The sequence below is a fragment of the Paramormyrops kingsleyae genome, chromosome 5 (assembly GCF_048594095.1).
Source record: "Paramormyrops kingsleyae isolate MSU_618 chromosome 5, PKINGS_0.4, whole genome shotgun sequence".
Taxonomy (NCBI): Eukaryota; Metazoa; Chordata; class Actinopteri; order Osteoglossiformes; family Mormyridae; genus Paramormyrops; species Paramormyrops kingsleyae.
In genome coordinates, this window is record NC_132801.1 from 10,773,986 (window position 1) to 10,801,981 (window position 27,996).

General features: G+C 45.8%; 1 protein-coding gene across 10 annotated transcripts; it reads right to left on the reverse strand.

The window, feature by feature from the left end:
• Positions 1-5,760: 5,760 nt before the first annotated feature.
• On the reverse strand, positions 5,761-27,620 carry LOC111833591 (phosphoinositide 3-kinase regulatory subunit 6). 10 transcript variants are annotated; one of them, XM_023792045.2, is made up of 20 exons: positions 27,501-27,620; positions 17,533-17,622; positions 16,983-17,087; positions 16,106-16,197; positions 15,494-15,562; positions 15,055-15,187; positions 14,455-14,524; positions 14,117-14,300; positions 13,724-13,892; positions 13,475-13,558; positions 12,822-13,287; positions 12,479-12,578; positions 12,267-12,389; positions 11,963-12,073; positions 11,319-11,403; positions 11,153-11,223; positions 10,904-10,994; positions 9,772-9,824; positions 9,163-9,269; positions 5,761-9,050 (listed from the first exon to the last, which is right to left on the reverse strand). In XM_023792045.2, the coding sequence occupies exons 2-20, from the start codon at positions 17,579-17,581 to the stop codon at positions 8,894-8,896; spliced, it is 2,319 nt and encodes a 772-aa protein (XP_023647813.2). In that variant the 5' UTR covers positions 17,582-17,622; positions 27,501-27,620; the 3' UTR covers positions 5,761-8,893. The 10 variants fall into 10 exon arrangements, with proteins under 10 accessions (XP_023647813.2, XP_023647816.2, XP_023647804.2 ...); XM_023792048.2 differs by having other exon boundaries at positions 13,736-13,892; positions 16,983-17,090; XM_023792036.2 differs by having other exon boundaries at positions 16,983-17,090.
• Between the last annotated feature and the right edge of the window lie 376 nt (positions 27,621-27,996).

A 27,996-nucleotide genomic window follows, 5' to 3' on the forward strand; every position in this document is an offset into this window, starting at 1 on the left:
AACACAACAACACAACGTTTTTAAAAACACCAGTGTACGTGTGGACAAGGCCTTAGACAAAACCAGAACCCACACCCGGGTTCATCAGCACCGCATTTGCATCTCCCCAAGTACAACAGAGTCCTGCCTATGCAGCCGCTCATCGTCAGCTGACCAAGGACCATCATCTGCTTATGCACTAACATACTGAGGAGCAGCAGATTCTGGGGTGAAAAGAAATGAACAAGCTGGAAATTTGAAAAGAGGGCTCATGTGCCCTTTCCTGTAATGTGCTAAAACACTGAAAGTAATTGAATGTCACATCAGCACACATCAGCCCAATATCCCTGGGGGAACTTAGAGCTGGTTTAGGGTATCATATCTCACGTAGGCCTGGTGAGTCAGCAACCTGGTGATATTTGGTAAAAAAAAAAAAAAGTGAAGAAATAGCTATGGGCGTAAACTAGAATTCGTGCATGAGTCAAATTTAGTTTTTTAAAGAGATACTACTACCTTACTGACAGATGAGTCCATTAAGACAGTGCTGTTACGTTTGTCCAGGTAGGCGAGCAGGAAAACAGGCGAGTAGAGCCAAGCGGACGTGTAAGCGGGGTTTATTGGCTGGATAGAAGGCACACTAGGCACAACAAACACGAAACACTACAACATCAATGACCGATCTGCGGGATAGTGGGAGACGCGGACTAATATTAGCGGGATTAACGCGAGGTAACGAGGTGGGCGTGGCACACACGAGGATCGGACGGAGCTGGGCGTGACAAGTGCATTAAAATAATATTTTTGCTAAATGAAAATGCATCGTTTAGCATCTACTCATTTTCCTTTTCTAATGCACTTCTCCAGTGAGCGAAATCAGGTCAATAGTTATTTCTTGTTTTCCGAAAACTTGTTCAAGTACTTAATTGTCGCGAGAAATGCTCCAAAGCAATCGAGAAAAACTGCGAAATTAGTGTAAATAACCGTAATATCACGTATTTCTTCTGCGTTCACCCATTATCACCAGCAGGTGGCAGTAGTGTCATACCGTGTCTTTTTCGTCATTACTATTAAAGTTTTTCTCGATTGCGTTGGAGCATTTCACAAGTGACAATTAACATTTGCGAAACAGCAAGTGTAATCCCCCACACCATAATGTCACTTTTGCACAACAGAACATCATTTCTTACTATTTCACCCAGATTTCAAAATGTTTTAGTACATGTGTGCATATGGTTTTGTACAATTATCATTTGGCACAATTTTCAGTTGCTTTCGTCTTGTTGGTTATGTAGATAGATTATGTAGTTTTCCCATTCCCAATAAACAGCCAAAGCTATATATGTTTGTCATCACCGGGTTAGTCATCACACACAAAACAGTTAACCAAGCTTTCAAAATGATTTAAAAATATATTCCTTGAATTGCAGTGTTACAGCATTGACTTTGGTATCTACAGCCCACGTTTTTGTCTTCATTTGTTGTTCGCGTGTTGCTATTTTGCTGTTATATAGTGCTGTGTGGCTTTTTTGTTTGCTATTGTGATGTTCTGAGATCTGAAGAAGTTACATGTGCATGCCGGTGTTTCTCTTGCTAGCGAACTTTACGGACCGCAGTGTAGAGTCTTGCCATGTTGAAACTGGGCATGAATAAGTTTGCTAGAGAAAAATGATCAGTCATTGACAGTGAGTAAGTGGGAACCAACTATCATTCAGAATTGTGGAGCTCAGGAGCAAAATTACACTGACATACTGACAATATATTTTAGTATTTCAACTCTCATGGTTAAAACGATGCTGATTGTACTTTTCATTTTGGTGGCACTGACTAATTTATTGGTGGAATTATTTGCTTTTGAGACACGAGTTAATTGTTTTGGGTAAGTTACAGGCTTTTACAGCTAAACCATAGTTTTGTGCTAAACACATGAACTGTTTTGAGAAATTCTCTTATAGTCGTGAGAATGTTAAGGATGTTTCATGAAATGTGCCAGAGCAGTCGAAAAAAGCTGTAACTAGAACAGCAGCTCACCCAGATGAGTGCAATTCAGTTATTATTATGCATGATTGGTCACAAACAGCGATGGAACTTCAGTTCGAATTAAATGTAGCTGAATATAATGTAACAAACAAGCTGACCCCTCTCCTGGAGCCGACACCTTATCGTGGTGGAGGGGTTTGCGTGTTCCAATGATCCCAGGAGCTAAGTTGCCTGGGGCTTTATGCCCCTGGTAGGGTCACCCAAGGCAAACAGGTCCTGGGTGAGGAACCAGACGAAGTGTGGCTCAAAAGACCCCTCATGAAGAAAAACATAATGGATTCACGTTTTCCCTTGCCCGGACGCGGGTCACCGGGGCCCCCCCCTGGAGCCAGGCCTGGGGGTGGGGCTCGATGGCGAGCGCCTGGTGGCCAGGCCTACACCCATGGGGCCTGGTCGGGCACAGCCCGAACAAGGCACGTGGGTCCCCCTTCCAATGGGCTCACCACCTGTAGGAGGGGCCATAGGGGTCGGGTGCAATGTGAGTTGGGCAGTGGCCGAAGGCGGGGACCTTGGCGATCCGATCCTCGGCTACAGAAGCTAGCTCTAGGGACATGGAATGTCACCTCTCTGGTGGGGAAGGAGCCTGAGCTGGTGCGCGAGGCTGTGAAGTTCCGACTAGATGTAGTCGGGCTCACCTCGACGCACGGCCTGGGCTCTGGAACCAGTCTCCTCGAAGGGGGCTGGACCCTCTTCCACTCTGGAGTTGCTCACGGGGAGAGGCGCCGAGCTGAGGTGGGCATACTTATTGCCCCCTGGCTGGGCGCCTGTACATTGGGGTTTACTGCGGTGGACGAGAGGGTAGCCTCCCTTCGCCTTCGGGTGGGGGGACGGGTCCTGACTGTTGTTTGCGCTTATGCGCCAAATGGCAGTTCAGAATACCCACCCTTTTTGGAGTCCTTGGAAGGGGTGTTGGAGAGCGCTCCTCCCGGGGACTCTCTCGTTCTGCTGGGGGACTTCAATGCTCACGTGGGCAATGACAGTGAGACCTGGAGGGGCGTGATTGGGAGGAACGGCCCCCCCGATCTGAACCCGAGTGGTGTTTTATTATTGGACTTCTGTGCCCGTCACGGATTGTCCATAATGAACATCATGTTCAAGCATAAGGGTGTCCATATGTGCACTTGGCACCAGGACACCCTAGGCCGCAGTTCGATGATCGACTTTGTGGTCGTGTCATTGGACTTGCGGCCGCATGTATTGGACACTCGGGTGAGGAGAGGGGCGGAGCTGTCAACCGATCACCACCTGGTGGTGGGTTGGCTCCGCTGGTGGGGGAGGAAGCCGGTCAGACCTGGCAGACCCAAGCGTATCGTGCGGGTCTGCTGGGAACATCTGGCAGAATCCCCTGTCAGGGGGAGTTTCAACTCCTACCTCCGGCAGAACTTCGCCCATGTCCCGGGGGAGGCGGGGGACATTGAGTCCGAATGGGTCATGTTCCGCGCCTCCATTGTCGAGGCGGCTGACCGGAGCTGTGGCCGTAAGGTGGTCGGTGCTTGTCGCGGCGGCAATCCCCGAACCCGCTGGTGGACACCGGCGGTGAGGGATGCCGTCAAGCTGAAGAAGGAGTCCTATCGGGCCTTTTTGGCCTGTGGGACTCTGGAAGCAGCTGATGAGTACCCGCGGGCCAAAGCGGAACGCGGCTTCGGCGGTTGCTGAGGCAAAAACTCGGGTATGGGAGGAGTTTGGCGAGGCCATGGAGAACGACTTCCGTACGGCTTCGAGGAGATTCTGGTCCACCATCCGGCGTCTCAGGGCGGGAAAGCGGTGCAGCATCAACACTATTTATGGTGGGGATGGTGCACTGCTGACCTCAGCTCGGGATGTTGTGGGTCGGTGGAAGGAATACTTCGAAGACCTCCTCAAACCCACCGACACGCCTTCCAATGAGGAAGCAGAGTCTGGGGACTTGGGGGTGGACTCGCCTATCTCTGGGGCAGAGGTCGCTGAGGTGGTTAAAAAGCTCCTCGGTGGCTGGGTCCCGGGGGTGGATGAAATCCGCCCGGAGTTCCTCAAGGCTCTGGATGTTGCGGGGCTGTCTTGGTTGACACGCATCTGCGGCATCGCGTGGACATCGGGGGCGGTGCCTCTGGATTGGCAGACCGGGGTGGTGGTCCCCCTCTTCAAGAAAGGGGACCGGAGGGTGTGTTCCAACTATAGGGGGATCACACTCCTCAGCCTCCCTGGTAAGGTCTATTTGGGGGTGCTGGAGAGGAGGGTCTGTCGGATAGTCGAACCTCGGATTCAGGAGGAGCACTGTGGTTTTCGTCCTGGCCGTGGAACAGTGGACCAGCTCTATACTCTCCGCAGAATCCTTGAGGGTGCGTGGGAGTTTGCCCAACCAGTCTACATGTGCTTTGTGGACTTGGAGAAGGCATTCGACTGCGTCCCTCGGGGAGTCCTGTGGGGAGTTCTCTGGGAGTATGGGGTGCCGGGCTGCCTTATAAGGGCTGTTCAGTCCCTGTACAACCGGTGTCAGAGCTTGGTCCGCATTGCCGGCAGTAAGTCGGACTCGTTCCCGGTGAGGGTTGGACTCTGCCAGGGCTGCCCTTTATCACCGATTCTGTTCATAACTTTTATGGACAGAATTTCTAGGCGCAGCCAGGGCGTTGAGAGTGTCCGGTTTGGTGACCTCAGGATTGGGTCTCTGCTTTTTGCAGATGATGTGGTTCTGTTGGCTTCATCAGACCGCGACCTTCGGCTCTCACTGGAGCAGTTCGCAGTCGAGTGTGAAGCGGCTGGAATGAAAATCAGCACCTCCAAATCCGAGACCATGGTCCTCAGCCGGAAAAGGGTGGAGTGCTCTCTCCGGGTCAGGGAGGAGGTCCTTCCCCAAGTGGAGGAGTTTAAGTACCTCGGGGTCTTGTTCACGAGTGAGGGAAGGATGGAGCGGGAGATCGACAGGCGGATCGATGCGGCGTCTGCAGTGATGCGGGCGCTGCATCGGTCTGTCGTGGTGAAGAAGGAGCTGAGCCAAAAGGCAAAGCTCTCGATTTACCAGTCGATCTACGTTCCTACCCTCACCTATGGTCACGAGCTTTGGGTAGTGACCGAAAGAACGAGATCGCGAGTGCAAGCGGCCGAAATGAGCTTTCTCCGCAGGGTGGCTGGGCTCTCCCTTAGAGATAGGGTGAGGAGCTCAGTCATTCGGGAGAGACTCAGAGTAGAGTCGCTGCTCCTCCGCATTGAGAGGAGCCAGATGAGGTGGCTCGGGCATCTGCTTAGGATGCCTCCTGGACGCCTCCCTGGTGAGGTGTTCCGGGCATGTCCCACTGGGAGGAGGCCCCGGGGAAGACCCAGGACACGCTGGAGGGACTATGTCTCTCGGCTGGCCTGGGAACGCCTCGGGATTCCCCCAGAGGAGCTGGAGGAAGTGGCTGGGGAGAGGGAAGTCTGGGTTTCCCTGCTGAGGCTACTGCCCCCGCGACCCGACCTCGGATAAGCGGAAGTTAATGGATGGATGGATGGATGGATGGATGGATGGATGGACAAGCTGACCTTTTTAATGTGAAAAATTAATCATTTAAACTAAATGTCATCTGGAAAAAAGAACTTAGCAAGTGTTTGAATGGTTACATAAATACATTATAGAAATTAGATCTACTGAATAGTGTATATAATGATGACAGGATATTGTTTATGGTTCGATGGCACTGCAGTTAGAATCTGGACAGAAAATGACAAGAGAACTAATAGTAAAAAAATAATAATAAATCAAAATCAAAAACTGTACAAAGAAATGCATAGTTTCATATATATCTTCCATTTATGTACAAACATACATTTAAAAGTTATTCTATTTATAAAATTAAATGTAATAAATTACAGAAATTTACAGTACATTTATCATACATCTTACATTTAAGAGAGAAAATAGTGTGCAAATGCTGAATGTGAATACACTTCATTTTACCTAAGACCCTGGTTTACTGCATAAATGATTTACAGCATATTGATGCAGAATCAGATTAAAAACATGAGGGAACAATACCACACATTCAACAGATGTTCCTGAATAATGACACTGATTCAGAAATATAACATCCAAATAAAAGAGAGGATCATAAATGGACATATTCAAAATATATTGATTCTAAAAAAGTGATGAATATATATTTTCATGGTTGCTAGTTATGACGGTTTTCAATTTAGAAGCAATTACCCAAAATGCAATGCTGTAGGAACCAAGAATGTACATATTTGCCATTGTCACTCAATTTTAATTGGTTTAAACTTTTCATTGATTACCTGCTGCCCCGCAGCTCTTAGTTACAGAGCCTTCTCGCAGATGCAACGAGTGTAACTAGGACAATCATCATACGATAGACAGGTTGTACTACAAACCAGAAAACCTATGACAAAGTGAATCAGCCTTCTTTCCAGTTGTCTGGTAATTCTATAGTGAAAGGGCCATTAGCAATAACAAACACTACAAACAAGCTTTGAAAGTATTGGCAGCAGGTGCTGTAGTGGATTATGCCCTGCAACTTAGAACTCTTAAGTGCTGCTGACGTACCTTTCTGGATCTATCACTACAATAATCACGGAAATAAAAGGTAATTAATAGTATTTTTTGATCCAGCATATCATCCACTAACCTTCCCGGATATTGCACTTCTTTTAGCATATAAAGTCAAAGGCAAAATAGACACTGACAACAGAGGCTTTAGCGCCAGTGCAAACCAAAGCCCTCTTTTCTGTTTGAGTAAAAAGTTAAGGAAAAAATTTTACACAATGCAACATCAAGTATCAGGTGAAATGAAAAAATAAGGGATTTAAAAAATTATTTATACTATAAATGTTATTTTTAATAAAATTTGCACTGGTCAAAAGCCTTGATAATCAGGCTCTAAATGTCTGCAAAATGTCTAGCAGCTACTGGAGACCTCTCCCCTGTCCATCTGCTTTCCACTTCAATGTTAGCCTCTAGTGGCTGGTGTTTTTGTACATATTCACCACAGTGCATTCACTTCATTTTCATTGCTTCCGCCCACAATGTTTTCACTTCTGCCCCCCTAAGTGTGAGAACTCGCCCAGGAATTTCTGAGTAGCACATAGCATAACCCGCAACTTAATTGGTAAAACCCACTAACTTGGGGGCCTGAGATTAGTCTTACTGAAGCCCAGAGCTTGATCTCAAACCAGTGGAGCGGAGAAAGATTTAACACTCTGTCATCAGGCATAATAGAGTAGTCAAGAGAAACATACTCCTACTCTTCCTGGAAATATCAGTAAATAAAGGTCAAGGGTGTCCATGGAGACGGGCAAAGTCACAGAGCCAGAGGTGTCCATGGAGACGGGCAAAGTCACAGAGCCAGTGGGGTCCATGGAGACAGGCAAAGTCACAGAGCCAGTGGGGTCCATGGAGACAGGCAAAGTCACAGGGCCAGTGGGGTCCATGGAGACGGGCAAAGTCACAGAGCCAGTGGGGTCCATGGAGACAGGCAAAGTCACAGGGCCAGTGGGGTCCATGGAGACAGGCAAAGTCACAGAGCCAGAGGGGTCCATGGTGACAGGCAAAGTCACAGGGCCTGAGGGGTCCATGGAGACAGGCAAAGTCACAGAGCCAGTGGGGTCCATGGAGACGGGCAAAGTCACAGAGCCAGTGGGGTCCATGGAGACAGGCAAAGTCACAGGGCCAGTGGGGTCCATGGAGACAGGCAAAGTCACAGAGCCAGAGGGGTCCATGGTGACAGGCAAAGTCACAGGGCCTGAGGGGTCCATGGAGACAAGCAAAGTCACAGGGCCAGTGGGGTCCATGGAGACGGGCAAAGTCACAGAGCCAGTGGGGTCCATGGAGACAGGCAAAGTCACAGGGCCAGTGGGGTCCATGGAGACAGGCAAAGTCACAGAGCCAGTGGGGTCCATGGAGACAGGCAAAGTCACAGAGCCAGTGGGGTCCATGGAGACGGGCAAAGTCACAGAGCCAGTGGGGTCCATGGAGACAGGCAAAGTCACAGAGCCAGAGGGGTCCATGGTGACAGGCAAAGTCACAGGGCCTGAGGGGTCCATGGTGACAGGCAAAGTCACAGAGCCAGTGGGGTCCATGGAGACAGGCAAAGTCACAGAGCCAGTGGGGTCCATGGAGACAGGCAAAGTCACAGGGCCAGAGGGGTCCATGGTGACAGGCAAAGTCACAGAGCCAGAGGGGTCCATGGTGACAGGCAAAGTCACAGGGCCTGAGGGGTCCATGGAGACGGGCAAAGTCACAGAGCCAGAGGGGTCCATGGAGACGGGCAAAGTCACACAGCCAGAGGGGTCCATGGAGACGGGCAAAGTCACAGAGCCAGAGGGGTCCATGGAGACGGGCAAAGTCACAGAGCCAGAGGGGTCCATGGTGACGGGCAAAGTCACAGAGCCAGAGGGGTCCATGGAGACAGGCAAAGTCACAGAGCCAGAGGGGTCCATGGTGACAGGCAAAGTCACAGAGCCAGAGGGGTCCATGGAGACGGGCAAAGTCACAGAGCCAGTGGGGTCCATGGAGACGGGCAAAGTCACAGAGCCAGTGGGGTCCATGGAGACGGGCAAAGTCACAGAGCCAGAGGGGTCCATGGAGACGGGCAAAGCCACAGACTCCATAGGCAGTGCTCAGTTTTACACAAGCCACAGTGGAGGAGTCGAGCCCAAATTATGACAGTTTCCACAATAACCGAAAATATGCCAGTGACATGTCAGTATGAGACAGTTATAACTTATATTATGTCTCTGGAAAATCAACCATCAGCGAGAGACTTACAGTATGCTAACTACTGTGGAGAGTTCAGCTCCTTACTGGAGGCGGTGGGTGGTTGATACAGAGGTGGGTAAAGAGTCAGTGGCTGATGTGAACTTCAGCGTAGGCCTCTGCAGATGATTCACCCTTTCCCCCTAAGTCCCCTGGTCAGTGGATAATTCCTGCAAAGGTATTGAGGGGCAGAAGAAGGGCTTTGCTCATGTACTTGCACAGTCCAGGGTGCTTCTCTCCACCAAGGCTGAATTTATTATTTGCGCTCTTCTGGACACTGTATCCTGGATCCACACATGGGGTGATTTCAATACTGGCAAACAAGAGCAGTTTAAATGTCAGTGTTTTGTTGTTTTTTTTTAAGGAACATCACTTTTGCTAGTGTGCCACAATGCTCTGGACGTCTTGCACCGCTGACTACTCACCTTTGAACGTCTTTAAAAGTCCGGCGTGAATCTTTGTCAAGACAAACATTGAAACTTTTATTCTCAAGTGACTGGAATTTAATGTTACATGTCCTGATTTTGGTCTCCTGCCAGTGCAAGATGAAAAAAAAAGGATTTACGATCAAATGGTTACCAGCTGCAGGTGCATATTGTAAACATTTTAATCACAAGTGAGCAACTAAACATATTCATACAGTACTGGGCAAAAGCCTAAGGCAGTCACAGATAATGTCTAAGGCTATTTATCTTGGTAGTAAGTGTATATTTGCTCAGAACAAACACAAATGAGCATTAGAAGTTATGCCAATCAACAGCAACTCAGACTAACAAGAATTTCATCTGTTCTCCAAAAAGTTACTGATATCTTGTTGGATGGCTAGATGAACACTGATTCAAATACATTGGTATGTCGCACGGTTGCTGCAAATACTGCGATGAATTTAATTTTTGAGTTTGAAACAAACATAAAATCATAGTTTTACACCAACGTGAACATCATTTAAACATCATCTTCTTTGGCTGGCTAAGACTTCTGTACAGTACTGCACATAATACATATATACAGAATTATATTTAAAAAACACCCACCGTGCTGTTTTTTGATTTGGAGTCAGCGAAATATACAGTCAGCCAGTCGAGATCTGGGAGTAGAACGGCCATATATGAATAATCACATATAACGCAAGATCTGCTGTGCATTAGTACTAATACTACTTAATACTATGCTGTGCTATTACTACTACTACTACTAATAATAATACATATGCATATTTAAAATACATTGGACTTACAGCACACCGTGGACTATGGCATTTTAGTACTAAACATACTATTTTTATTATTTCTTTTATTTCATATGAGAATATTTAAGTTGGCTATTTGCATGTGCTGCTCGCTCTGATGTGCAGATGTCACATTTATCCTGTGTAACGAAATGTGGGTTCATGCCGGGTAAACAATGGCAAGACGAGTGCCGTTTTGTAATAGCTAATCTCAGCATTTGTTTGTTTCCACATTTACAGGGAAATGAACAGCGGGATCATGCTGAATGTAGCCGACGTCCCGTTAACTAAACCAGACAATAGTTGACAGAAACGCTGTATAGATATGGTAACAAAAATAGATTTTTTTTGTATTTTTAATGGAGAGAATGGATTCTGCTGTAATCAGAGGGTTTATGCTTCCTTGTTAGGTTTAGATCACCGGAGCTACTGAAGGAAGGGATTTTCCCTGCTAGATTACATATTACTTCCGTATTTCTGCATGCCAATTTAGACACAACCTTACTGGAACATAACTGCCCTCAAATAGCCTTTCACACAAGTACGAGGAAAGTGCAAGTTGACAGAATTATAGTCTAATTATATGGTCTTCTGGTCTATAACGATAATATCAGATGTTTAGACAATATAAATTTTAACATCAAACTGTTTTTAAAAAGTGTGAGGCATAAACAAGATTCTTATATTGACAATTAATAACAGACCACCTTTCCTGAATTACCCCACTGGCTCAAAAGTGGAATCAACTAAAACACTGATTTTCATTCGTTTCAATCGTAATTGAATGACCTGCACTTAATTGCGATAATTACTGTCAGTTGCGGCACAAAGTAATTGATTGCTTTAGTGACAAGATAAGAGGTGTTACTATTAAGTAGCACATGATTTGTAAATAGCAGTCAATTCTAGAATATGCCTTACATGGTTTAAAGCCTCACCTTCTGTTTCACTGGGTGGAATCGCATTGACATGCACTTCTGTTGTTCTTAGTAAAATATTCTTTTCTATCTCTCTGTTGCTTAGGGAAGCCTGAAGAAAACATGGTGACAATGTAGCAATATGCAGTTAAGGTTGCCAGACACTTGCACAATAATCATGTAGTACGACAGCCAGCAGAAGAAGGCTGATTAACACTGAATACAGCTATTGTAAAACACACTTCCTAATCATAAAACAGGCCTGCTTACCTTTCTGTAGCTAATGGAGATGAACGCCCCGCACGTTTCTGTAACAGTCTTCTTGTGTCTGATAGATGCATCTGAAAAGACCAATAACAGGTCAATGAAAAGGGTAAGACCTGGTGAATGAGGGCATGAAGCACTGGGCACCCAGGCCACCCTACACGTCCCGAACCTTTGTGGCTGATCTCCGGGAATTCGGCCTCCAGGTTGGAGATGAAAACATCTTCGACTGGGTCCTTCGGGTAGGAGAAGCAGATCTGCGAGCACAAATGATACAAACCCGTAGAAATCAGAACGTGAGCCGGCCAGTCTGTCGCCATCCATACTGTCTGACAGTTTCCCTACAATTAATCCAATACCAGGTTCTGCTGAGCTTGATGCCCAACCCTAGATGCCCGTCCATCACAGGACACACACGCACGTACACACTAGACACGCCACTTGTCCCAATATGCTTTTACAAACACAAGAGGAAACCCACATCAATAGAGGAAGAACATGCAAACGGCACACACAGAGAGCCAATCACGATCACCGACCCAGAAGCCACAGTGCAGAGCCAATCACGATCACCGACCCAGAAGCCACAGTGCAGCCCACTGAAACACCAACAGAACTTCCCCATAGATAAAAGCACAATGCACATTTGGATGGGGAATACCAGTGGTACAGTACAATACAAGAGACAAGCTGAATTTTCTTCAGTAAATATTGATACGAATGCATAAAATGAATTAAAAACAATCTGTGACATAATTTCATATTATTGAGGACTGAGGAAACCAAGGTGTCCATATGTTAGCAGACAGCACCCACCTTGACAGTGTAGATGGTGAAGAAGACAGGCTGAAGCGCAGTGCGGATATAGTAGGAGATCACGTCCACCAGGAAAGGGCTGGGCTCCGAGGAACTGGAAGTGTTCGATTGCTGCAAGGAGAAGCCCAGAGCTGTAATTTTACTGAGACACTGTATTACTGCACGTCCTCAGATTGCCCAACAAACTACCCAACGTATTCTGAGCCACTTCTGGCAAGGCCTTGTTTCCGTAGAAACACGAGTGAAGTGCACATTTATTTGCTAGCTATTTTGCAAACGTATGCTGCATCTTCCTGATTCGTACCGTTCTCGCCATCTGTGGAATCATGTATCCGAGGCTGGTGATGTTGCAGTCATACCACGGATCTACCCGCCCCAGGTAGGCGGCCACAGAGCAGATACTGCTCCTCATCGATGAAACGTTCTCCTAGGAACGAACAGAGGAGCACTTCTGAATTCTTCTACTCTAACAGATTGGATGACAGTGACTGACCCAGAGAAAGGGGGCCGCCTTACATTTCTAGGAGAGGTTGCAGCAGGGTCATTGGTGACTGGAACATAGTACATCTGTAGATTGACTCTTGTCGTCAGAAACAGACGCCTTGCCTCCCTTTTCCTATATATAAGAAATTAATAAATTAAAAATTAAAAGTAGAGTGATAGAGCATACAAATATTGCTTTCAGAGACATTGGGATGTGCTGGAAAGCACAGATTGGCATAATGACAACCACTAACAGACTGCTATGTAAAGAATCTTTTTTTGTGATGTCATGATGTCATGGACAAAGATTATGATGTCATAGCCACTATGTCATGAGGTAAGGTATAAGCCAGTCAGAGCTGAGAACAAAATTTACCTCAGGGAGTAGTAGGCCCTGGCGAGCTTTCCCAGCACTCTGTCGTCACCCATAACCACAACACGAGCAGTGAAGTGGCGCTGTTGCTTAGGCAACGGGGTGCTCCCGCTGCCCGCTTTCCTCAGCAGTGTACCGCTGGTGCCCCCCTCCTCCAGGGAGTCCTGGATGAGCACCATGCTGTCCGTCACGGACGGCTTCATCCTGATGCCGCCCCGGCGATTGAGACGAACTGGCTCCTGCTGTTCCTGCACGGCCCCGCTGCCTCCCGCGGGGGTATCGGCACCTATCCCCAGCAGCTCAATCGCCGGCAGATCCCGTTCGATGCCACTATCTGTGGACATGACGGAGTACCGCGGCATGTCAGAGCCCAGGTCCGCCGGGAGGTCCGCCACGTCGAAGTCATCCTGGCTAATGGAGTACTGCTCCGTCATGGAGGCTGGGCGGAAACGCTTCGCCAGCTCCTTCCCTGGGAAAGATTTTGTAGAAGGTTGCCATGTTAAATGCACGGTCCAATCGAATACGCGAAAAGCAGAATGGACTTCTGAATGAATCGCTGCAGCCTCTTTGGCAAGTACTTAAACAATTGATAGAAATGCACAGGCAGCACCGGGGCAGCACAGAGTCCCCGAGGACCCGAGCGACGGGGCACTCACAGAGGTCGTCATCCTCCTTCCATAGGTGGAAGCTGAACTCCGGATTGGGAAGCGGAGAGGCGTACGGGGACTGGGATGATGGTTCTAAACAAAAGGAAGGTGCAAAAGAAAGAAAACAAGAAGAAGCTCAGAAAAACAAACCACAGCTGTTGTAGAAAAAAAAAATATGCATTTTTAAGCCATTGAGTTTAATGGACAATTAATGACAATATTCGAAACTTCAAGCAGGCAGAAAATCCGACCAGGTACCTGCGGACTGACCTGGGGCCGTATCCCGGCGAGCAGCGGCGAGGATCTTGTCGTACAGCTGCTGCAGCTTGGCGGTGTGCGGGGCGCGTTCTGTGCTGATTTCCTCTGCAGATTGCTCCACTGCTGCCACCACTTCCTGGAAGTACGGCTCGACGTCTTGGCCAATGTCCTGGTGGGCGTTAAAAGGGTTATAAATAGAAATGGCTGACAACTGGCCATCGGAGCCCAACACCTCTGCACACTGGTGCCCAGTTGGGTGATCTCATTGTCTGCCGGCATCTACGCCATAGGTCAACTCTGACGTGAGCTCGCAAATGGAACGCCTGAACGGAGGCCGGCCTCGTTTATGTTGTGCGATCTTTTAAACGAAAGAGGCGAGGCGATTCGACTGACCCCCAGGGCCCCGGCCAGCACGGAGCCCTGGCAGCTCTCCCCCAGTGCCGCCTGCACCGTGTGCTGGATCACACTGCACATATGGCCCAGTGAGCCCCGGATCGAGCCCGTCGGCTCCATGTCGGCCCTCACGGCTTCCCCAAGGGGTCCCGAGAAGACACTGGGGTCCGCAAACACCAGCACCCTGCGGGAGGAGATGCAGTCAGCATGACGCGAGGCGGAGAAAGCCTGACAGGCTGAGCTGGTCAATCATTAACCAGCCAGCAATATGTGTTTGCACTGCGGATATGAACAATCTGCTAAGCAAACGAATGCAGTGATAGCTGGAAAAGGCTTACTTCTCATGGAAGGGATATGACTCAGTTTTCAAGTTCTGCTCGGCAAGTACCATCCTCTGGTACATCACACCTAGGGACAGAATAACAGGGTGACGGCTGCAGTTTCTGAAGACCAGCACGCAAGGACAGCAGTACTTTGACTTGGCCGTAACCAAAGGGGCATCAAACACAGCGTTAATGGGCAAACTGGTGTAGAGGTGAAGGAAGCACGGATTCGCCGTGAAAGACTGCATTCTTCCCAGTGAAGTACAAAGAAGTGGCACACTTCCTGTTCAATCATAAACATACCTGCGCATTTTGAATAAATACAGATTAAGAGAATTACATTGTGAAATTCCCAGCTCAAATTGCAGGCGATCATGACTAGGATAAGTGGTTAAAAGGGGGGTGGGAACATAAGCAGGGGAGTGTAAAACGGCAGAAGTAAACGGGCATCTATAGGGTTAACGGGGTGACACTCAGCCACAGACGGGTAAACATGTGTATTTTCACTGCTGTGACGTCAAACAGAAAAACACACTCACTTTTGTTCATTTTGCCCATAGCCAATATGTGGCCCTACGCACACGACTGCACCGGCCGGATCGCAGTGCCGCATACCTGGCGTGGACATCTCCGTCTTCATGTGCTTGGCGTAGCCGAGGCCCACGATGCAGTACGGCTGCGGCAGGATCAGCAGCCGCTTGCAGATGTCATACACCCGCTTGTATAGTTCGTCCGGAATGTAAGAAGCCTGCGACACGCCAAAGACAACAGGATGGTACCGGATTCGCCATGGAAACTGACTGCGAGCCAATGGGAGGGTCAGGACGGCTATGAATAATAAGCGGGAATGAAGCATGCAGATTGAAATCAGGACAAAACAGAAAGTCTGATACAAATAATAATAATAAAAAAACAACAAAGGCAGAAAAAGGGGAAACGTCAACAACGTGAATTTTCCCGACAGCCATTTGAGACGAACACAGTGGAAGGGAAGCGAAGAGCAGATACTCACAAAAACGAGAAGAGTGAGCTTGTGGGTGGAAACGACTCTCACCTGAATGACAGCATAGATCAGAGTGTGAAGGAGCGGAATAATGTACGTCTTAACGTCCAGCCTTTCCGCCTGTAAGAGCCAGAAGAAACTCAGGGTAAGTTGATCTCTCAAAGTACTAATGCGGTAAAATTGCCAGGGGTGGGGTGACTTAATCTTTACCCCCCAGGTGCTTTTAGTAGTACAAGCGGTAAATCAGTACAAAAGGCACCCTGTCAGAGTGTCCCCTGCTGTTTTCTGAATAAGTGTCTAACAGTAAATGAAGTTGTGTGTCAACAGCAAATCTTCCTGTAAATTTCTCATTGATACGGTTAGTTTTTTCCTCATGTGCATTTGGGAGCGGGCCACGATTAGTGCCAACACCTGTTTTTTGGTGTTACAGGCTGATTCGGGACTGTGGGGTTGCTTGACTCTTCTTAGAGTCATAGTCTTAGTAGATGTTTAACACTTGTCCCAGGGTTATTTTTACATCTCCCCACTAATGGGGCAAGAGTTCAACCAGCTTTAACACCCCTCCTTTGAACAGGTCTTCCCACAGCACTAATTTGTGAGGTTTTCTTTAAGCCTTGGAACCAAGATGGCTGCTTTTTTTGTCACGATCGTTTCTGCCCGTACCCTCTCTAGCTCCTTGACCACCACTTTCACCAGGGAGAGGCTGTTCATGGGATGGTTCTGGACCTTCTTGTGCAGAGTCCAACGCAGCATCCCTTCAGACAGGATGAAGGAAAGATACACAGCTGTTACAGGACTCCCTGCCAAACTGGTTACCTGTTCTTCCCTGTATAACCAGGCCTCTGGAAAAGCTGCCTTTTTAGAAACTTGCTGGTAAAAATGAATTACAATCATTCTCCGGCAAGCTCCTATGCTGATCCACGATCAGATTTCCCAGCCCCAATTCTAGAATTAACCTATATAACAGGTCTTGGTTCTGCAAATGCTTAGCGCAAAACTAGTGACCACTCAACCAATCCAAGAAGCCAAACCACAGCTGCTTAATTTAAAATCCACTGGCACATCCAATCAGATTTGTGCGATTGATTGATGTAAATTGCATAGTGCACTGTGCACTTGATCACAGCTTTAATTTAAACCTATAATTGATATAGGACTGCGACTGAGCTGACAGGGTTAAAATTGGGTTGCAGTGCAAATAAGGTTGAGAACCGCTGAACTAGATTAAACTCAGTTTGTAAAATGACCCACTCTCCCAATTCCACGTTTGTCAGCTAATTTTGCGAACATTTCAATGAACTCACACGAGTCGCACAAGTTCTTCAAAAACCTCAGAGGTCTGAACCTTCAGCACTTTAACCACAGGTATATTTAAACACACTGTGCTTTATCTGCTCTCATTCACAGAGATGCACAAGGTTATACATGGAGGCGTCGACAAAACCACCCTCTAAATATCAGATAAGCATTGCTTTTAGCTAGCACGCCATGTATTAGCATTATCTATAAAAACACTGAATTTCTGTACGGCTTTGCTCACCTCGGTTGAACAGGGAGGCGGGGTGGCGGCAGTCCACCTCTCTGAGTACTGCCTGGAGGCTGCGGTAAATGTCGGACTCCGCTGCCGTGGAGGAGACGCTACCGCCTGCTGAGAAACACAGCAGCACAGTTGAACACTGATCCTAGATCAGTGATGAGCCAGTGCCCTCTCAATGAGTGTGTGAATGACAACTATGACCACGGTCACATGTATCATAATTACAACAAATATGAATTATTTAGATGCTTATCCATTTCGGTAATACTTCACTTAAGTAATGAATTATGATGGTATTTATAGTGCATTATAAACGAGAGCTTAATAGAGCATTCATAATGCATAATTAACATGGTTATAATGTGTTATGTCTCTTTATAAATCGTTATAGCTCTGTTTATGAAACTTGATAAATGCATCATAATGAATTATGAAGGTATCTATAATGCATTATATATGAGTGCTTTAAGTAAAGTTTTACCTTAATTTCTTACAAATTATACAGCACATCTAAAAAACTAGAAAAGATCTGCCTTGGCAGGGTTAGTTATACCTGTGGGCTCCATGCTGTCTTTGCTGTTAGATATTTCCCAGAAGGCCATGGAGCTCGTGCCTCACAGACGACGATGCTGAAAGTTCACCCCTGCATACAAATGGATGAGGGCTTGCATCAAATCAGAGTGGCTGGTCTCTGGTGAATCCAGATAAATCTGGTGATTATCAAATGTAAGACGGAGGTTATAATCTTTCTTGTACATCCTTTTGGACAAAACCCAACATACCACAGGCACGATAGTGTGACGACAAAGCCTTTTCACGTTCGGTGGCAAGACAACTGTTCGACATTTATCCAAATAAAGGACACATTGTTAAATAATAACAATAAAATAGTAACAATTAAGTGGTACACACTAATCAAGAGTAAAACCTTTTTGACAGGTAACCGGCAGACTATACGGTCGTCTGTATGCTGTCTGTCAGCACATTTAAAATCCTTCATCCTGTAAGTGCCGCCTGTCAGATTAGCATTATTATTTACATTTTTAAATGTAATTTTAAGTTGTCTTATTATGCATTATCATTTAAAATCGTATCTTAAAACACCTTAATTTTGTTAAATGGCAGCTGGGTCGGCTTGTTGTGTTTAGCATGTCTTAGTTTCAATTCTTTCTTTTGTACATAAGAACATAAGAACATAAGAAATTTACAAACGAGAGGAGGCCATTCGGCCCATCGAGCTCGTTTGGGGAGAACTTAACTAATAGCTCAGAGTTGTTAAAATCTTATCTAGCTCTGATTTAAAGGAACCCAGGGTTTTAGCTTCCACTACACTAGCAGGAAGACTATTCCATACTCTAACTACACGCTGTGTAAAGACACTTTAGACAGCACTTTAGACTAACTACTGTTATTTTAAAATGTGCTATATAAATAAACTTGACAGAAGCCTTTCATATGAATTCTCTGTTTACTGTGCTTGGGTCTGATGAGCCAATACTGCAGACTTAGCCTCATTTAAAAAGATCTGATATAAATACAGAACCAAGAACAACAGACGATGCTGGTAACTGTAGCTAAACTGACTATGTACCGAATGCTTCCATGCGTCCGTCAACCAACCATAAAACCACAAGGAACTGAAGGTGGAGTGAAATTAAACTGCAACAAATGCAGTCACCTCTTTAATACAAAACCCACTGCATATTAGCCATACTGCATTGCATATTAGCCCATATTAACCTAGTCGCGTATTAGCACAACAAATATTTTGTCTTCTGCTACAGTGATAGGAAGGCTAGGCGTTAGTATCACTGAATATTTAATTAGTATTTCATATTGGAGAGTTATTGCTAACAATATGTTTATTGCTGCCTTTGTCTGAAGACAATCTGAAGTCTATCATTAACTGCAATATACCAAGTTACCTGATGGCTGGTATTGATAAATTGCTAATAAGCACACAGTTGTTAACTCACTGACTTTAGCTAGTATTTTTACTCATTCCAGAAATACACTTTACTGTACACCACCTTCTAAAATACTTTGGCAGGGAAGCAGCTGTGAGATTGCGAGTGTGTGCTACAGTAGCTACCGTACTCTGTGCGCATAGGTTATCCGTGTTATGTGAGATATAAACAAAATAAACAGCTAACTACCAGCCATTACCACCTTAAAACAACAGTTCAAGATAACTGTTTAGATATTTACTTAATGTAAAATTCACACTGAACACTGCTAGGGTAGCCGCTAGTATTCAGAAACACCTGTACAACAAGCAAATCAGAAATCAGTTTCATCTACGTGCCACAGCGATGACGTCATTGGCTTCTGAGAACTGAAGGCTTTCGGAGCAACAGAGCAAAAACACTGTCCTTCTCTCGGTAGCATCTTAGCACCAACTCCCTGTTCACCCCAAAGATCTTAAATCTTATGCCTCCTCCAGCCTGCTGGGCGTGTATCCCGGTATATATTAAATGACCGGTATCCCATCTGTACACATTTACGCGACACAAGGAAATTCCACTCTGCACAATGAGCCGTCGCGGAACAATGCAGGGAAGTCATATGAGTCTATCCAGCAGGTGACAGATCTGTTTTACTGGACGCCGCGTCTTTCAGATGTCCTCGTACCACAGATGCTTCACCACGCTTCAAATTAAGTAGTTCATGTAGATGAAACAGACCCGCCATCAAGCCTTAAACGGTGTGAGCAGGAAAACCAGCGTTCCCCGACACGTAATAAAATTAAAAACTCAGGAGCATCTTACAACTGTAAAAAAAGAGCGCAAATTGGCATCTGTAGCTCGGTCAGGCGAGATAAAGATGCGAATTCTTTCCTGTTTGGTGCTCCCTCTTATACGCGCCAAACGGACGACCAGACGATACCCTGCAGTTTCCTGTGCCGGGATGCCGTTCTGCAGACGTGCCCATCGACCGGGAGGCCCTGGTTCGGCCCAGGTATGCAGCGTACCTGCCACACCATGCCAGTCTTCTCTCTCCTGATGGTGCAGACTTTGTGCACTCGTCTTCACATGCGATTCGAGATCGAAAGTTTTCTCGTGAAAAACACTTCCTCTTGCTACTTATGACGGGTGTGGGTGGGGAGGGGGGAAGCTGAAAGAGGCGGGATTATTTTACAGTTCGTTCGAGGAAGGGGCAGTGAGGAGGCAGGGTTATCGGGAGAGTCGGGTGGCAGGGGCTGCCAGTTACAGACATACAGACTTCAGGTTCAAAGAATTAGCCCCTCCCCCCTCACTCGTCATAGGCCTCGGGGGTGGGGATTGATGTGTCAAGGAGGTCATGCAAGAAGCCTCACAGGTCCCCAGTACAGCTGAGCTGCTCGCTTACAGACCACAGACTTCCTCTAGCTGCAGCGTGTGGCCGACAGCATAAACGAGAGACAGAAATAACCGGCTTCCTGTCCACCCCATAAATGAGTAGGTGTTCGTTGCGTGTACAGATATATTTAGGTCAAGGCAGTATTTTTTTCCCCCTCAAAAAGCTCCCCATATCAATGAGCCGAAGCACGTACATGTGAGACAGTGTTTAGATCTCACAGACATCCCGTAATCCCGTTTCATCACGAAGGAGCCCAAAAGGCATATGTGTAGATGCCTAAAGCCCTGCTCCTGGCTGGCTGGCACGGAGCCAGCTGCCCAAGAGGAAGAAAACCTTACGTTCCACACAATGGAGGCATTGCGACTAGTGTCTGTGGGAGTGTCCTGGCACGAGCAGGAGGTGTTCTCACAGCAAGCCGAGCCCTATGCCAAGTTACTAAAAACATTTCAAAATGGCTGCTCCCCCTCCTCTTATAATGAGCCTGCTGTATACTGGGAGACCACCTCCTTAAAACAACGTTTAGGTTAAGTTCAAACTACATGACTTTCCAAGTCATCCGATTGCTTTACCGTTCACACTACACAACTTGTCGTCTTGTAATCGGGAGTCTTGAAGTCTGTGTGATTCACACAATGCCTGACTAATCAGCTACAGGGGTTTACACATATATATAAGTTTCCTCACCAGGAGGAATTGCTGACGAGTTTGTCTGGTCTCCAAAGTATGTTTTGCCACGAAATCACACGTGTGAACCCTCTGCTGTCCATCTGGACTTTACCATCTGCTTTTAATATAGCCCAGAAGAGCAAATATAGACAACACATCACTGGTTTTAAAAAATACCGCATTCATGTGGTAGAGCAAGTATTTTCAGCAACGTTAATTATGGCATTTTTTTCCTGTGTATTCGGTGCTTTCACCGGGCTAGGGCTGGTTATGAATTGAGGCAGTTCAGGGTCCTTCGTGTGTTAAAAATAATTGGTTTCCTCCTTATATCCAAAGAAGTGAGTTCGAGTTACATTCCCAAGAAACGGGTCATGTTTTCAGCTGACGGATGAACTTTCGATTCCATATCAGTCCTGCGGGGGAACGTCGCTCACAGTCGAGGGGAAGGCGTTCAGAATGCAAAGGCTGTGGTTTGCAGCCCACTAGTTCACATCATCCATTCCGCGTCACTGGTGGTTAAAAATTACACGCCGTAAAGACAAACTGCCCTGGCTGCTGTCCTCGGACCAAAGTGAAAATGTAGGATGCAATGAGTAGGATGGTAGACCATGTATCGAAATGTCTGTGGTCATGGTACCGAGAATTGCATATAACCTTGAGATTTAATTTGCCTTTTAAGGACCAAAAAAAACAAATGTTGTTCTTGCTCATACTGACATCACAATGTTGTCCGTTCCGGGGCTGGGAATCATAGGTATTTTCTGCTGCCCCACAAATTTGTGAATGGGATATTTGATCCTCCTTCCTTCCCCGCGTGGTTCACTTCCTGTAAGATTTTCTGAGGACAAATGTGAAAACAGGAAGGATATTTTTTTTTTTGGCGTGAGGCAGAGCCTCACAGCAAACACCGGACGCATGACGTGGGGGAGGAAGTGGGGGGCGCATTGGTGGGGGGAGGGACCGTCTAGGGTGACAAGGGGGGAGGCTGCGACAGCTGGAAAGTCCCCTGTTGGGATCTGTACAGCACCTTAGAATAGAGCTTGCCATTCACCTCCATAGGGGAAACACCTTGAATTACACCTGTAAACATACATTTTCTATTATTTCTGACAAGTTCCAAAAAAAAATCACAGAGGCGGTCTGTGGCCGAGTGGGCTGGGGCACTGTGGTTATGATCAGACAGCTATTGCTTCAAATCCCATGGTCAGCAATAGTGATTTCACTATTAGACCATTGAGCAAAGCCCATAACTTCCATTTCTTCCAGGGACTGAAACCCAGCTTTCTGAATAAAATGTGCATTGCTTTGAATAAAGCATCTGCTACGTAAACTAAGTGTAATTAGGAAATAACTCCACTTGTTTGTACATAGAAAAGAATCGGCTTGAACAAATATAATGCTCCTTGTAACAGTACGTTCCTATTGATGTTAGGAAAACAAAATGGCCGGCTTATGTTCTTTATCCACAACCGGGTTGAGAACCACGGTTCTAAATTGCCTTACGATATGCGGGAAGCCCATGCAGGGTGTCGTCGGGTGTGCGGGCGTGTGCCCTGCACCTCCTACGATTCGCTCCAGGTTCACGGTCATCCCCTCAATGTCTAAGTGGCTGGGAAGGTGGTAAATAATTCAGGGTAAATAATCAGGAGCAGTATGGCTGAGGTTCGAACATGAGCTGCCGCACTAGAAAAAATATGGTGTATATTGCAAAAGAGTAAATTTAATAACCTTATTCAACTGCATATCTAAAAAAAAAGAAAAAGAAAAACGCATGTAGGGGGATTATCAATCAACAAGTTTCCTGCATTTACAGCTAGACAATAAGAGGAAGTGGTTTTGGGCCACTGGCAAGCTATGACTTCTCAGCTCTACCTGGACAGGCCGGGGGATTACTTCCCCACGGCCATCCTGTATGACGACAATGGGACTTTCTTAGGCTTTCAGATGCAGGGCACACACGGGCAAAGCCTCGTTGGATCATACCAACATGGAAGGGGGGGGGGGGGGTGTCATTCCTTACTATGTAAACATCTCAGATTGTTTGACATGTCTTAAAGGTGTTCTGCCAGGGAGCCTGTTTTCATTTTTATAAACCATCAGTAGTTCAGTAATTCAGCAAACAAATTAAATGAAAAGAAAAGACAATTGTAAAAAGTTTCCAAAGTCCCTAGTGGATAATTGGCTGCTACAAACATGGCAGTGGTAATTAACTCATCACAACATAGCCTTGATGATGCGTAAAGCATATTTCTAAAAGATTATAATGAAGCTGTGCTAAACTACCAATCATTCTTTAAACTAATCAGTGACAGGCTGTTGATGGCACCTGAGGCTTATGTTAGCATTCAATGCAATTCAAGCCAAGAGTCCCCTAACCCCCCACACAAGATGACAGAGGACAGGCTACATTCACATTACCAGGCTGATTTTTTTTTTGTCTTAATGAGATAAAGATCTGATGTTTTCTGGGCTGTGTGGACACAGAAATCCAATCTTTTCAAATCACTTTAGATCGGATACATATCCGATTCATGACCATGCCACATAAATGTGAACAGTCAGATCAGAATTCATGTAGTATTTGGCCTACATGCATGTGCTGGACATGTTCTGTTGTACGCGACGTTTATGGTTAGAGCGGAATATACAGCAACGTGCACATGCGTGTCAGTTCAGGAGACAGTCGCGTTCCGATTATAATTAGATACAGGTCATTTGTAACTATGAATGTGAGCTGTCAAGATAGGCAAATCTGAGCTGAGCAAACAATGGGGATTGGACAATGAGGCCTGCAATGCAAACATGGCTCTAGAGACAGGAATGTTCATGTGGTTAGGACTGAAATCAAGCTCCTGTTAGAAGGATCAGGGGCAATTCCCCCCCCCCCCCCCCCCCCCTCCGACAGACAGTAAACATGTTATCAGACACTTTTCATATGCTATTCAATTGATCTCTTCTGCAAGTAGAGGGATAGACCAGCTCTTGTTAGGTTCTGTTACTTCAATAACCAATATTCTCAATTGCATCGTCCTTATCTAGGTCGTCAGTCAGCCTTTTAGTAAATGTCATTGTTTGTGCCTCCAAGCGCAGAAGATTATTGGACAGTAAAATAGTCATTACACGAAACATGACATGAGAGTGACCGAGGAGCCCAAGGTCACCATTTCCTGGGTGACCCCATACCGCTCTCCTACGTCACATGCTAGCAGACGTCAGGCAACAGGAGCACTCCTCTTTACACCATATATAGTCTAAATCAGAACATTCCTACAAGGGATAGGCCCTAATAATTCAGATTTTTAATTTATTACTCAAGCACCAAAATATTCATCCGTTCATCTTCTGCTTATCCTTTGAGCCTGGAACCAATGCCTTGAGGCAGGGGTGACACAGCAAGGGACAGTCTGGAGGCCATGTCCAAACTATACGCGTCATCAAAACTAATTACATTCGCATCTCCCTTGCAAGTATCGGCTTCTTATTCCTGCCAAACCTCAAATTCGCACCCCGCAAGTCACACCAGCCATTGAGTTGATTGACACCCACTGGAAGAAGACGTAAACACGGGCATGGTATGTACAGGAGTGGAACGGGGAAGGATTTATTCATCAACAGTGAGCAGTGGTGACCTGCGAGATGCGCCGCACAGATTGGGCTTATCATGGAGTCACAATTGGACGTGTCACGGAAACACCCAGCTCGGGCATATCCCCCCCGACTACATGTGAACAAAAACCAGCATACATCACACTGTTCATCAAATACAGACATTGAAAGATGTGCCTATCTTAGGTTGGCTGTATAGAGAACAGTGGAATAAACAGTATGTTTTTTTTGCAAGGTATTCAGTCTGCCATTCAAGCGTTATTTTTTTGGGTGACGTCTGTCTGAAAATGTATAGAATGAGTTTGAGGGTTTTTTTTCAGTACCCGTGGTGAAAGTTTCACAATTTTACGTTCACTTCCTACACAAACCTTCATAACTGTATTTAAACAGGAATATATGTTATTAATTTAGTGCAGGTGGAAAAAAAAAAAAGAAAAACGGTGAGCATTTCAATATCTGAAATAACAATCAACCAATGATTTTGCTCAGTGCACACAAATCTGGCATTTATGTGAGCAATAAAATTGATGATATTAAAAATACTATGATGACATGATATATAAAAAAAACAAAAAAAAACTATGTCTTTAAAATGTGAAAAACTAAAATGGCTTTGAGGCAGACAGACTTGGTTTCAAATTACACCTTATCCCCAAAGGAGATCATGCATGGGTCACGTGCCGAGGAGCGAAAAACAGATCTACAGCCTGTGTGAATCTGCAGAATGCAGCCACCTGCAACCAGAAAACCGGTTCCCTGGGACCTCTGCAGCGAGGGGGGATGCGATCTGAGCATGTGCTGAACTATCACACAGGGCCAGCTCGTGGCCCCCGGCCGCCATCATACCTGGGGCTCCTCCACACACAGGAAATGTCCAGAAATCCCACAGTGAGGCTTTATTCCGGTGCCATTATAATCGAACCTCGGTCTTTCTGGGTCTCTACACACAGGACGTGTTGTGTTTAGCTTGCAAGGTACCTGGCTATGTTTGGAGTTAAAAATAAAATGATTGTTCCTTCTGTGTCAGTTTGGGTGTCTTTTTTTAACACGTAAGCTTTCACTCGTGTTTACAGAAGCACACTGTTTTTGGCCTTCTGTCGAGACTCTGTCTTCACCTCCCACCCAGCGGAGCCGGGTCTAATGCTCCTGGCACCTCGGCAGCCTAGTCTGGGTTCCCCTACTGCTCTCCTTAGCTTAACCTGTACTGATTCAGTTCTGTTTAAGACTATGTTTATGGTCCCTACAACCACATATTTAATCAGTTTCTAGTTTTCACTATTCTCGAACCTCACAGATCCTCCTATAGTTCATTTTTATACATTACTTTCACACCATTAACAAAAACATGCTGCCTGATGGAAAAAAAAAACTTTTAACATTTTTACGAGAACCAATAAAACACAGATATCACTATTTTCGTTAAAGCTGAATACAGCATTGTGAATGGACGGAAGCGAAAAGTCGCATAGCCAGGAACTCCCACCAATGCTCTGGAAGAACACAATCATCTATAGTAACCGAATGCGACTTTTAGGTAACGGGTGGGTCTGTGCTGATCTACTGTATAATACTGCTGCTGCACAGGGCACCTTTTATTCCGATCTGATGATCTGTATACCTGTGTATATGGATGTTATGGCAGGAAATCCAGTTTAACTTGACTGGGGAATGCGTGACTACGGTACTCATCAGGAAGGGACTTGGCTTATTTCGGTGTATCTGGCTCGAAGCGGTATTTTAGCGTGACTTGGTAAAATACAGCTTTAGTGTGGTTGCAAAGGTTTGTGAGAGAGGGACGACATGTGAGTATGGCTCAAACCGGGACTTCCGCGGCAGGGGAAACTAAAAATTCACACTGCTGTCCAGATGATGGTTTCGTAAAAAAAAAAAAACGGCAACAATAAAATGTAATTTAATGAATTAAACGCCGTTTAGAACGAGGAGTAGTCCTACTGAGCTTTGCAGATGCTAAAAATGACACTTGGTAATTATTAATAGAGGCCAATGAATGAATGCTGGCCTTCTGCCAAGCGCCTCAGTAATCCCGGTATAAAACACAAGCCCATTCTGCAAGTAGCGGCAAGCCATACTTACTCAGTTTCTTGCAGGACGATGGTCTGTGAATGCCTCACAAACAGCGTATGACATTAGTTATTAGAGCGCTCAATCTGTAAATAGGTTTCCTTTTCCAGACTTCAGAATCTGTTTAAAGTAATGTAATCTAACTGGCGGATGCTCATAAACAAGCAGCACCTGTGCATATCATGTTGCACAACTTGAGCAAAAGTTGGCAGCAGGTAATGTTGTTAAAGACGTGGTCCTAAGATCCTGAGCCCTCCAGCTGAAGAACAGTTTAATTCCATTAGCAAATCAGTATGCTCCTGGGAATATTATATTTTGAAATATTCACTTTGTAGAGCCTTATTCAAAACATTTGATATTTTTATCCATATCTTTCAGATCTGAGGGGCAACGTACAGTGTCTAATCCGATTATTAGTTCTGGCCAAGAACGGTACATATAAACGGATTATAAAGACCGCAGTACCACACCTGTGAACTGGAATAACGGGTCAGTGAAGTTCTGTAACAACCGATCAATATTGGCCGGTTACGTGACTGAAACAAAAACCCTATGCTAAAGCCAAGGAAAATAAAAGTCAGTAAAAATGTACGTTATCACAATCACGTGGCACTTCTCAATATAAAAAACCTCTCACCAAAGTTAAAAAAAAATGCCTTTTGAGAATTTCAAAAGTAATAAGAAGTATACTTGCAAACGATTTACAGCGATAAAATAGATAGGCTGTTTTATTAAAGTCAATCGCAACCCGAGCATGCAAGGGGAACACAAAGAAATTCGCAAATACATTCACAGATATTTTGAGTGAATATGTCGACTGGAGTTTACCTGCTGGGAAGTGTCATAACTTCACCTCAACTCCTCGGATTTTCGGGTCCCTCGGCTACTGATGGACCGCAGAAGACCCAGCTCGCGTCTCGGTGGGAAAGTTCCGCTCAGTGCCTTCAGTCAAATTCACATTCACGGAATGCGTCACTCCTATTGGACGTTGTCGAGCGGTCTGACCAATCAGACTGTCGGAGATTTACTCGGTTAACGCCCCTATTGCTTTAACTGTGTTTTAAAGTATGTAAATAAAGCTGACTTTTTGCGTCTTGGTAGTAGCTCCGATAGACCAGTCAAAAACAGCGAATAAAACTGCAAAATCTTGGTGACCGAAGTGCAGAGGAGGATTTACGTGTTGCGACTGTACGCCACTCGTCTGCTAGAAAGTCTTCAGTTTATTGTGATTAGTGTCGAGCGACTTCAAACTCGGCGTGTTAAAATATAATTCCTTCGTATATTAAGCCTTGAAACTGTACGATTTGTTAGAATAACGCCAAAG

What these genes read in the sequence shown, in the direction of transcription:
- LOC111833591 (XM_023792036.2), bottom strand. Translation starts at nt 17,581, where the DNA reads ATGGCCTTCTGGGAAATATCTAACAGCAAAGACAGCATGGAGCCCACA. An exon ending in TGGTCAAGGAGCTAGAGAGG is followed by an intron (nt 15,563 to 16,105) that starts GTACGGGCAGAA and finishes TGGCTCTTACAG; the next exon opens with GCGGAAAGGCTGGACGTTAA. An exon ending in AGGGCCTACTACTCCCTGAG is followed by an intron (nt 12,579 to 12,821) that starts GTAAATTTTGTT and finishes TCTTATATATAG; the next exon opens with GAAAAGGGAGGCAAGGCGTC.